The 11,062-nt window shown below is 56.8% G+C and overlaps 1 protein-coding gene across 1 annotated transcript; it reads left to right on the top strand.

Annotated features, from left to right (window-relative positions):
* The first annotated feature begins 448 nt into the window (after positions 1-448).
* On the top strand, positions 449-9,329 carry DONSON (DNA replication fork stabilization factor DONSON). The gene is given in 14 exon segments (XM_058045599.1): positions 449-469; positions 1,136-1,229; positions 1,262-1,339; positions 1,342-1,515; positions 1,518-1,807; positions 2,113-2,193; positions 3,456-3,659; positions 3,742-3,920; positions 4,308-4,486; positions 4,907-5,030; positions 5,806-5,910; positions 6,264-6,462; positions 8,028-8,228; positions 9,192-9,329. Coding segments are annotated over 14 exon segments (2,067 nt in total).
* Positions 9,330-11,062: the final 1,733 nt, after the last annotated feature.

The following is an 11,062-nucleotide window of genomic DNA, read 5'->3' as shown; positions in this document are numbered from 1 at the left end:
TAAAATGTCAGACCCATCTACAGGAAAACTCAGTCACTGTTGGTTTTCAACCCTAAGAGATTAAAGAGGGAAAAAAAGATGTTTTTATTAGTATTTTGTCTCCAACCCCTACCAGTAGTTACCTTTATAGTTACCTTTTGCTTTTGGCTGCTCTGAAACTGAATGCTACACTTAAAGATCTTAATCCACATTCAAAATTGTTGTTGAGTTGAAGGACAGGCAAAACTATTGAGGTTAGGAGGGTGCCAGATGGGAAGGACGTGGTACTGACAGCAGGAGTTTCCCCCAGCTCTTGCCCTTCCTCTCAGCACTAAGGCAGCAAACCAGAGTCCCCAAGCTGGTGGAATTGTGTGAGTCAGGTGTTTGAGGCACTTTGTGTAGCTTGTGCACGTTCATTTTCCCTCTTTTAACCTCAGCACAGCCCAGATCTGTCTCTCCAGCATTATCCATGATTGTGGCCTGTCTGAAAGTCAGCAGTGGGGAAGGAACTGCATTTTGCTCTCCTCAATGCATTTGCCTCCCTACATGCTCTGATTCGAGAGCAAAAATACTTTTTCTCTTTCAGCTGTGTTGCTCATTTTCGCTGTGGATCACTCAAACCATGGACATGGCCACTTCAAAGCTGTGTCAGTGGGAAAATTTGAGAGGAAACAACCAGAAGCACACTTGATGTGTCTCCTCTCCCTCAGCACACTTGGAGGAAGTTCTGGATCAGTGATGCAGGGCAAGCCTAGGAAATCAGGAGGAACTCTGATTTTACCTCCTGTGGGAAAGGAGAGGGGCTTTTGTGCCCGGCTGAAGCGTGGCAGTCCTGCGGGAGCTGCACAGCCATTCTGCAGCCTTGGAGCCAGCTGTTGGTGTTTCCCTGCTGTTGCTCAGTTTTGCTTCAATGTTTCCAAAAGAAAGCAGATGAAGTAAGATATTAAGTTTAAAAAACCAAGCTCAAGCAGCGACAAAACTGCAGACGAAAGATCTTTTAAAAGTATCGTTGTTCTTTTATTAAATCTTTTGTCGGTAAAATTGTTGCTCCTGACTACCTCTATGCCTTTTGAACCACATGGATGTCTAATACTTCTCTAGTATTTGTTATGCCTTTTGAACTCCCTGTACAACAGACGAGTGCCATCGGGAGTAGTTTTCTCTCCCAAATAGCCTCAAACACTCGTTTCTTTCTCCCAAAGAGGCTGAGCCCCGCGTGGTTCGTGTCCCATCGCACACCCCCGGCCCCGGTATCAGCACAGGGGATTTGGCTCGGGGGCAGCCGTGTGGCGATGCTGCCGCAGCCGAGCCCAGCCCCTGGGGCCGCTGTCCGGGTGCATTTGGCAGGGCACGGACACAATCTCAGCGCTGTCTGTCTTTATGTTCCGTGGTTGTGTGGCCCGTGCGGGCGGAGCGGGGCTGGCGGGAGCCGCGCTCCCCTCAGAGCCCCTGAGGGCGGCAGCAATGGCGGCGCCGCTCCCTCAGCACCGCCCCGGGGTGGAGCGGGCGCTCTTTGGCGCCAAGACCGGAGCGCGGCTCCTCCGGGTCCCGCTCGGCCATGGCCGCCCCTGCCGAGCCCGGGCACTCGCCCGGCTTCAAGAAGCCGCCGGCCCTGCTGCGGCTGAAGCGCAAACGCCCTGTGCGGAGGAGCGACTCCGACGGAGCCGCGGAAGCTGCCGCCGCCCCGGCCCCGCGGGGCTCTGGGGCCGCCCGCCGCCGCAACCCCTTCTCCAGCCTGGACAACGCTCCGCGGCGGGCGGCGGCCGCCCCTCAGCCTCCGGCAGCGACCCCCGCGGGCGGGGATCCATCGGCAGTGCCCTTCTGGCAGGTGGGACCGAGCCCTGGCAGCGGGGTCCTCTGCTCTCAGCCGTCGGGCATCGCCCTCAGCCATGGCCCCCAGCCCCTCAGCCCCTTCCCGATGCAGCCCCGGGCTCGCCCCCGGCTCCACCAAGGCCCCGCTGGGCTCGGGCTGTTGCTCAGCTCTGGATGCGGATCTTGTGCTCTCCCCGAGCCGGGTTTGTTTGCGGCCCGGTGTGCTGAGGGTCACTCGGGGAATGTCACTGCAAGGGCAGTGTTTAAAATTACCAGCCCGGTGCTCCTTTGTGCTGTGCCTTATGCTGCTGTTTCATTCAGTTTTTAGAGCCGGCCTGTGAGGAGAAGCCCCCCGGGAGAGCGGAGCCTGCTGAAAGTTCCGACATCCTCGCCCTAAGCCAGGTATGAAACTGCACACGCTGCTGAAAACATTCCAGCTGTTCTCAGGGCACACAGAAAGCTGAAACTGTTTCACTTGGTATTTGGTGACTCATATTTGCATAAAAGAATGCACTGAAATATCAGTATTCAAGGAAATTTCTTACATTGATGTTTCCTGTTCTGGTGACAGTCTTTTAAACCTCAGCCTTCTGCCTGACCTCACTGCTGCTGTAGTTCCATGGACAGGTTGTTTTCTTTCAGTTTTCCTGACTATAATTTTACTGTTTCCTAGTTTTATATGTAGTTGAGATGAGGATGTTTTTCACCAGATAGACCTCCTGCAGTCTAGTTTTCAGCTACAGAAATGGAGCGCTTCATCAGGCACATAGGAAAGCAAGAATTCCTGAAAACCAGCCCTTGAAATTCAAACAGAGTTTCAATAGACATTCTCTAATGTTGTTCTAGGTGCAGAAACTGAAGTTCAAACTAAATTAGAAGGATAGAAAAAAAGAGAACAAACTATCTTGGAGGTGCCTAGGGCTTTGTTCGGCTTGTGACCTTACAGTCACCAGGAGGGGATGAAATGAAATAACCATTTTGGCATGGAAATTCTTGCCTTCATAAACACCAGGCTCAGGGCTTTTTTGTTTTAATAATTTATCTTTTTATTTGTTCCTAGTTTATACTGTTGGAAAGAGTAATGAGTGCAAGCCCTCTCATGTGGTTTTATAGGCAATAGAATGGAGTATTTCTGTTCGAATCTGGTGCTGAGCAAAAGAATCAAAATGATAATGCATAAAATAATATATAAATAAGAATAGAACAATAATAGTATATAATATAATATCAATATTAAATAATAATAGAATAAATTAGAATAAATTAGTTAAATAATAACTGTCAGCTCAATGTGGTTTTATAGGAAATGGAATGGAGTGTTTTTGTTCGAATCTGGTGCTGAGCAAAAGAACCAAAATAATAATGTATAAAAGAATATATACATAAGAATATAATAATAATATACTATAATATCATATAAATACTATATAATATTACTATATATCTATAGATATATATATCTATATCTATAGATATCTATATCTATAGATATATATCTATATACTATATCTATATCTACTATATACTATAATACTATAATATCATATAAATATTAAATAATAGTAATAGAATAAATAATATAATAATATAATAAATAAGAACTGTCTGCCTGTGAACAGGTTTAATTTTGTGCGAGTTAACTGACGCTGTTTCTGCTTGCTCAGGACCTTCATTCCCCTCTCGCCGTACCCAAAGCTCCCTCCTCGCCTCGCCAGGAATTCCCCGCAGACTGGAGCATTAAAACCCGGGTTCTCTTCGTGTCCTCGCAGCCCTTCACGTGGGCAGAGCACCTGAAGGGCCAGGAGGAGGCGCAGGGGGTGGCTCAGCACTGCCGGGCTGCGGGACCCTCGCTGCCCCGGAGCGTGCAGGTGAGGGCCGGGCGGGTGCCTGGGGCTGCAGCTCTGCTCTGCGCAGCCCTGCCGTGCCCCTCACCCGCCCTGGGCCCCGCAGGAGCCGCGGCTGTGCTCGGAGCTGCGCTGTGCCTTCCAGCAGAGCCTGCTCTACTGGCTGCACCCCTCGCTGCCCTGGCTGCCGCTCTTCCCCCGCCTCGGGGCGGACAGGAGCCTGGCTGGGAAGGCCTGTCCCTGGGCACAGGACGAGGCCCTGCAGCAGGTGCTCATGAGCGACTGGTGAGTGCGGCCTGATGGGCTGGGTGGGTGTGAGGAGAGGAGATTTTAATTAATCACAGGGTTATGGCACGGATTGGGTTGGAGGGGAGCTTAAGGATCATCGCATCTCAACCCCTGCCATGGCAGGGACACCTTCTACTGTGCCAGGCTGCTCCGAGCCCCAGTGTCCAACCTGGCCTTGGGCACTGCCAGGGATCCAGGGATGGAATTCCATCCCAGCCCCCGCCCACCCTCCTAGATAGCAATTCCTCATTGCCAATCTTCCATCCATCCCTGCCCTCTGGCACTGGGAGCCATTCCCGTGTCCTGTCCCTCCATGCCCCGTCCCCATTCCCTCTCAGGGCAGGGACCCTGCCAGCCGTGCCAGCGCCGTGTGTTCCCTGGCAGGTCGGTGAGCTTCACCTCTCTGTACCAGCTGCTGCGGGCGCGCCTCTGCCCCTATTTCTACGTGTGCTCGGCGCAGTTCTCGGTGCTGTTCCGCGCCGCGGGGCTGGCGGGCAGCGCCGAGCCCACGGCCGCCATCGCGCCCACCACGCGCGGCCTGCGCCACGCCATGCGCGCCGAGGGTAAGGGCACCCGCTGGGGATGGGCACGGGGATGGGCATGGGGATGGGCATGGGCACAGGGCTGGCACACGGCCTCCATCGCGCCCACCACGCGCGGCCTGCGCCACGCCATGCGCGCCGAGGGTAAGGGCACCCGCTGGGCACGGGGATGGGCATGGGGATGGGCATGGAGATGGGCAGGACTGGCACACGGCCGCCATCGCGCCCACCACGCGCGGCCTGCGCCACGCCATGCGTGCCGAGGGTAAGGGCACCCGCTGGGCACGGGGATGGGCATGGGCACAGGGCTGGCACACGGCCTCCATTGCACCCACCACGTGCAGCCTGCGCCACGCCATGCACGCCGAGGGTAAGGGAACTGGGATGGGGATAGGGCAGGGATGGCACACAGCCCCTCACTGCTGCCTCCCCTCACCACAGGCATAGAGTTCTCCTTGCCTCTGCTGGAGGAAAGTGGAGCCAGGAAACAGAAAAACTCTGAGGAGAGTCTGGAGACAGAGACAGCTGAGGGCATCAGAGCGGGCAGCAGTGTGGAGGATGTGGGGTGAGTAACAATGTTGTGTGTGATTGCACAAAGGGATGGGGCCAGCATCCATTCATTGCTCACATAAACACCATCTCAGAGGCCATGAGATTTTAAAGGAGCAAACATTCATCCCTAGATCATTGCTCACATAAACACCATCTCAGAGGCCGTGAGATTTTAGAGGAGCAAACATTCAGCCATAGATTCATTGATCACATAAACATCTCAGAGGCTCTGAGATTTCAGAGGAGCAAGCATTTGGCCATAGCTCAAAGTAGTAACAAGTTTCTTTGTTAGAAGGCAATATAGAACTCTTTGCATTTCTTATTTTGCATTTCTAACCTATCACCTTTAGTTACTTCTGCTGCACTGTGGATACTTTTATTCAATGGGTGTCTAACTCACCTACACACATATGCTTCTGTAATAACTTCTGAACTCTTGGTTACTCTATACAAGCACACCCTTACCCTATAAACCCTTCACCATTTTATCAATATGGTTTCTCACTTACTTAAAGCATATTCTTACTTACAACTATAGAAAATAAGTTTATGATTTTTATACTTAATGTCTGTTCTTTGTTCTTAATATCTGTTATTCTACTTAATATTCTTTAGTTTTGCATCAATCCAAGCTCCTTCCAAGGCTGCAGATCAAACCCTCCTGAATCTGTGGAAGTTTCTATCTTTCCATTTCCCACAGTTGTGCAGTGCTGGAATTCAGGGGCATCCCCAGGCTCCTGCACAGTGCTCAGAGGCACTGCCCTCCTAACACTGATCCTGTGTCCCAGGGAACCAGCTCCCAGCGATGATGATGATGATGGAAGCTTCTCTTGGCTTGAGGAGATGGGAGTCCAAGACAAGGTGAAGAAACCAGACACTATTTCTATCCAACTGTATCCTTCCAGATGTGTGACACGGGCAAACCCTGCAGCTTTTACAGTGCTGTGGTACATTTAAGCTCTGTAGAAGTTTTTGAGAACTCTTACAAGTATGAATCCTCGCGTTCCTGCATGTGATGAGATACTGCATTTTCTTTTTAGTTACTTTGCAAGTATTTCTAGGATTTGAAGCCAGGATTTAAGATGCCGTTTAATATCTGAAGAGCAGATGTGGGTGGGTGCACAGCTGGGTGGGGTTTGCGTTTGGGGATTTTGGTCAGATGGGGTGAGGGAGGGCTCACTGCTCCACCTTTCTGGCCCGTGGGTGCTCCGCAGTGCTCCGTGGCTTTCCCTTGACTGGGCTCCAGGCGCAGGGAGAAGCACGAGGTGCAGGTGGATCACAGGCCCGAGTCGCTGGTGCTGGTGAGGGGCAGCCACACCTTCAGGCTGCTCAATTTCCTCATCAGCTGCCGCAGCCTGGTGGCCGTGGCGGGGCCGCAGGCGGGGCTGCCCCCGACGCTGCTGTCCCCGGTGGCCTTCCGGGGCGGGACCCTGCACACGCTCAAGGTGAGGCGGGGCACGGCGGGCTGGGGAGCGGCCAGGGAGCGATTCCTTACCCGGGGGATCAGCCCCTGCCTCGGGGAGGGTCCCTCGGGCACCACAGCGGGGTTGTTGTGACTGAAGGCTGGGTCAGCATCTGGTGTGCAGGCACAGCCTGTTCCTAAATCCCTGCAACACATCCCTGCACTGAACTGACCCCCCTGCACTGAACTGACATCCCTGCACTGAACTGACCCCCCTGCATTGAACTGACATCCCTGCACTGAACTGACCCCCCTGCCCTGAACTGACCCCCCTGCACTGAACTGACATCCCTGCCCTGAACTGACATCCCTGCACTGAACTGACATCCCTGCACTGAACTGACCCCCCTGCACTGAACTGACATCCCTGCATTGAACTGACATCCCTGCACTGAACTGACCCCCCTGCACTGAACTGACATCCCTGCACTGAGCTGACCCCCCTGCACAGAGCTGACCCCCCTGCACTGAACTGACATCCCTGCACTGAACTGACATCCCTGCACTGAACTGACCCCCCTGCACTGAACTGACATCCCTGCACTGAACTGACCCCCCTGCCCTGAACTGACATCCCTGCACTGAACTGACCCCCCTGCACTGAACTGACCCCCCTGCCCTGAACTGACCCCCCTGCACTGAACTGACCCCCCTGCATTGAACTGACATCCCTGCACTGAACTGACCCCCCTGCATTGAACTGACCCCCCTGCCCTGAACTGACCCCCCTGCCCTGAACTGACCCCCCTGCACTGAACTGACCCCCCTGCACTGAACTGACCCCCCCTGCATTGAACTGACATCCCTGCACTGAACTGACCCCCCTGCCCTGAACTGACATCCCTGCACTGAACTGACCCCCCTGCACTGAACTGACATCCCTGCACTGAGCTGACCTCCCTTCCTCCCTGAGGAAGCATCCCCTTCCTCACCTCCTAAGAGACAAGAGGCCGTGCAGGGCTGCCCGTAGGAAAGGTGTTGTTAAGATTCTCCCCAGATCTTATGGGCTCTCAGACTATCCCAGCCCCTTGCACGAGGAGCCCCTGAGCCAGAGCTCACCTTCTGTTCCTGCAGGGAATGGTTTGGACTGGGAGGGAGCAACCCCTGCTGTGGCCAGGGACACCTTCCACTATCCCAGGTTGTTCCAAGGCTCATCCAGCCTGACCTTGGACACTTCCAGGGATCCAGGGGCAGGCCCAGCTGTGCCAGGGCTTCCCCACCCCACAGCCAAGAATTCTTTCCCTATATCTAACCCAAATTTCTTCCCAGTAAGAAGAGGATCAGTTACTTGTTCCACCAGAGAACTTCATCCTGGTCTTGTGCCCTTCCCTTCCCGGTCCCTACAGCATTCCTGCAGTCCAGGGCCACATTTTAGGAGTTGTTACAGGGACAGTAAAGCCTTATGCATTGCACGGGGAGCGGGCAACGCTGAGAAGTGTTTCCATTTTCAGTGGGGCCGTGGCCTGTGGTGCCAGAGAGGTGACAGTTCCTGGCTGTGCCGTGCTGTACTGTGTGCAGCACTCACCGCGCTGTCCTGTCTGCCCCCAGGCCCGCACCGTCAGCGGCCGTGCCCGGGTGCCCGGGGGCTTTGAGGACGTGTTCAGCCTGGAGGTGCTGGGGCCCGTCCTGCCGCACGCCCTGCACGCCCTGACGCTGCTGCTGGGCCCTGCTCAGCGCGGCTCCTTCCGCGCCCTGCTCAGCCCCCACGAGCCCAGCGCCGCCTTCAACGCCCGCACGGGCCCGCCCCAGGTGCGGGGAGCCAACACCGGGACAGCCCGGGACGGGGAATGCACACCGGGACAGGCCGGGAGAGCCCGGGACAGCCCGGGACGGGGAGGGCACACCGGGACAGCCGGGGACAGGGAATGCACACCGGGACAGGCCGGGACGGGGAGGGCACACCGGGACAGGCCGGGAGAGCCCGGGACGGGGAGGGCACACCGGGACAGGGACAGCCCGGGACGGGGAATGCACACCGGGACAGGCCGGGACGGGGAGGGCACACCGGGACAGGCCGGGACGGGACAGGGAGGGCACACCGGGACAGGCCGGGAGAGCCCGGGACGGGGAGGGCACACCGGGACAGGGACAGCCCGGGACGGGGAATGCACACCGGGACAGGCCGGGACGGGGAGGGCACACCGGGACAGGCCGGGACGGGACAGGGAGGGCACACCGGGACAGGCCGGGACGGGGAGGGCACACCGGGCCGGGCCGGGCCGGGCACACCGGGCCGGGCCGGGACGGGACAGGGAGGGCACACCGGGACAGGCAGGACGGGGAGGGCACACCGGGACAGCTCGGGACGGGGAGGGCACACCGGGACAGGTGGGACGGGGAGGGCACACCGGGACAGGCCGGGACGGGGAATGCACACCGGGAGAGGCGGGACGGGGAGGGCACACCGGGACAGCCGGGGACTGGGAACGCACACCGGGCCAGGCCGGGACGGGGAGGGCACACCGGGACAGCTCGGGAGAGCCCGGGACAGCCCGGGACGGGGAGGGCACACCGGGACAGCTCGGGACGGGGAATGCACACCGGGACAGGCCGGGACAGCCCGGGACGGGGAATGCACACCGGGACAGCCCGGGAGAGCCCGGGACAGGGAATGCACACCGGGACAGGCCGGGATGGGGAGGGCACACCGGGCCGGGCCGGGCCGGGGTGGTTTCCCGCACAAAGCCTCACTCGGTGCGTGTGCCCCCACAGGAGGACGAGCAGCAGGAGCTGCCGGCCTGCGGGCTGCACCCCAGCACTCTGGCTCAGCTGAGGCAGTGTCCCACGCTGGGGAAATCCTCCCTCCGCCTGCTGGAGATGAAGGATTACAGCTACACCTGGAAGGCCTAGGAACGCCGCTGGGCCTGGAGCAGGACTGTCCCTCCCTGGGCTGCAGGTGCCGGGCCCGGGGCAGGGTGGGAGGGACACCCCACACGGCTGCTGCACAGGAACACCTCCAAGGGCTTTGGAGGAAAGGAGGGGAAAGGCCTTGGACATCTCCTTTTTTATTGTACAAAGTGTTTTTAAAATAAAACGTGGTTTTATTGGTCTGGTTTGGCCCTGGCAGGTTGGTCTTCCCCTTCTGTTCCAAGCATGGAATTTCTGTTCCTGCTTGGAGCAGGAACTCATAACCAGGTCAGAACTAGAACCCCCCAGGGCAGGGGATAGGAACCAGATGAGCTTTAAGGTTCCTTCCAGCCCAAACCTTCTGGGATCCCATGGATGGGTGGAATGTTTGGCAAAACCCTTCCCAGACTGTTCACAGCCCCCTGCCACCCTCAGCAGCTGCACCTTGGTGTGTGGCACCTCTTGGGCTGGGGCCATCTTGGAACTCCACAGGGAGGAATGGAGGTCAGAGGGCCCCAGGGCTGCTCAGCAGAGCTCCCACACCCATGCCAGGGGAGCAGTCAAACGGCTGCAGCACCTGGGCATGAGGAAAGGGAGCTCAGGCCTTGGCACCTCCAGGGAGCTCTGCAGTGCCCATCCCTGCAGGTGTGCCCTGGAGGTGGCACTGAGTGCTCTGGGCTGGGCACAAGGTGGGCACAGCTGGCACTGCATGGGCTGGCAGGGCTGTGCCAGCCCCAGGGATTTGGGGATTCCATGGATCACAGAGACAGAGGAAGAGGAGCAGGGTCTGACCAGGTGCCCCGAATGTTTCCCTGCAGGGAGAGGCTCCCAGGCCTTTTGGGGAAGGTGTCACTTTCCCACAGCTCTGGGCTGGGCACATTCCTGCAGCAGGGAATGCCACAGCGGACTGGGAAGTGGAACCAGCTCTGTTTGTGCTCTCCAGGTGCATTTCTGTAATCTGGTGTTTGTTACTGAAGTGAAGCCGTGGGCAGCAAAGCTCAGCTCTCCCTGCTGCTGCCCCTGGGCTCTGGGATCACCCAGCAAAGCCCCACAAACCAAACACGGGCACAGAGCAGCCCCTGGGCCTGGGCCAGCAAAGGCTTCCTGTGCCCCCAGAGCCTTTCTGCGTGCCCAGGCTCCAGCAGGGCAGTGTCCTGCCCCAGGCTCCAGCAGGGATGCAGCTCTGCAGGAACTCTGGCTTTTACAGAACTGCCGTGGGCTGCCACCCCCAGGAGCAAATCCCAGCTCTCCCAGGATGCAGGGCTGTTCCTGAGGGATGTGGCTCCAGGGAACACACAGACCCCTCAGCTTGAAGCCATGAAATCCAGACCTTTCTGAGTAGTTATTTTTCAAATGGAGTCTTTAGTGGATTTCTCTGCTGCTGGGAGAGAACTCAGCTCTTTACTTTAGGCATGGGAAACAAGGATACAGCAAAGGGAAGCACACAAGTACAGGGGGTTGTACATTCCCAAATCTGATTGTGTCCAGCTGTGAAGTCTGAGCTGCCATGGAGAGAATCCTCAGTGGCTGTGAGGTCTGAGCTCTGCTGAGTGTGGAGGGAGCTGCTCCAGCCCCAGGGTGGAGCCAGAGACCCCCAGCACCCCCAGGATGATCCTCCCAGCTTTCTGGGAGTTCACACCTCCCAGGCACTTGCAGGACAAGCTCCACACATTCAGTCAGAGACCGAAGGCAAGATGCCAAAGGGAAAAAAGTTTAATTCAAGACAACAACGTCCA

This window comes from Melospiza georgiana, chromosome 2 (genome assembly GCF_028018845.1).
Source record: "Melospiza georgiana isolate bMelGeo1 chromosome 2, bMelGeo1.pri, whole genome shotgun sequence".
Lineage (NCBI taxonomy): Eukaryota > Metazoa > Chordata > Aves > Passeriformes > Passerellidae > Melospiza > Melospiza georgiana.
This window is presented reverse-complemented; position numbering and strand designations above follow the sequence as displayed.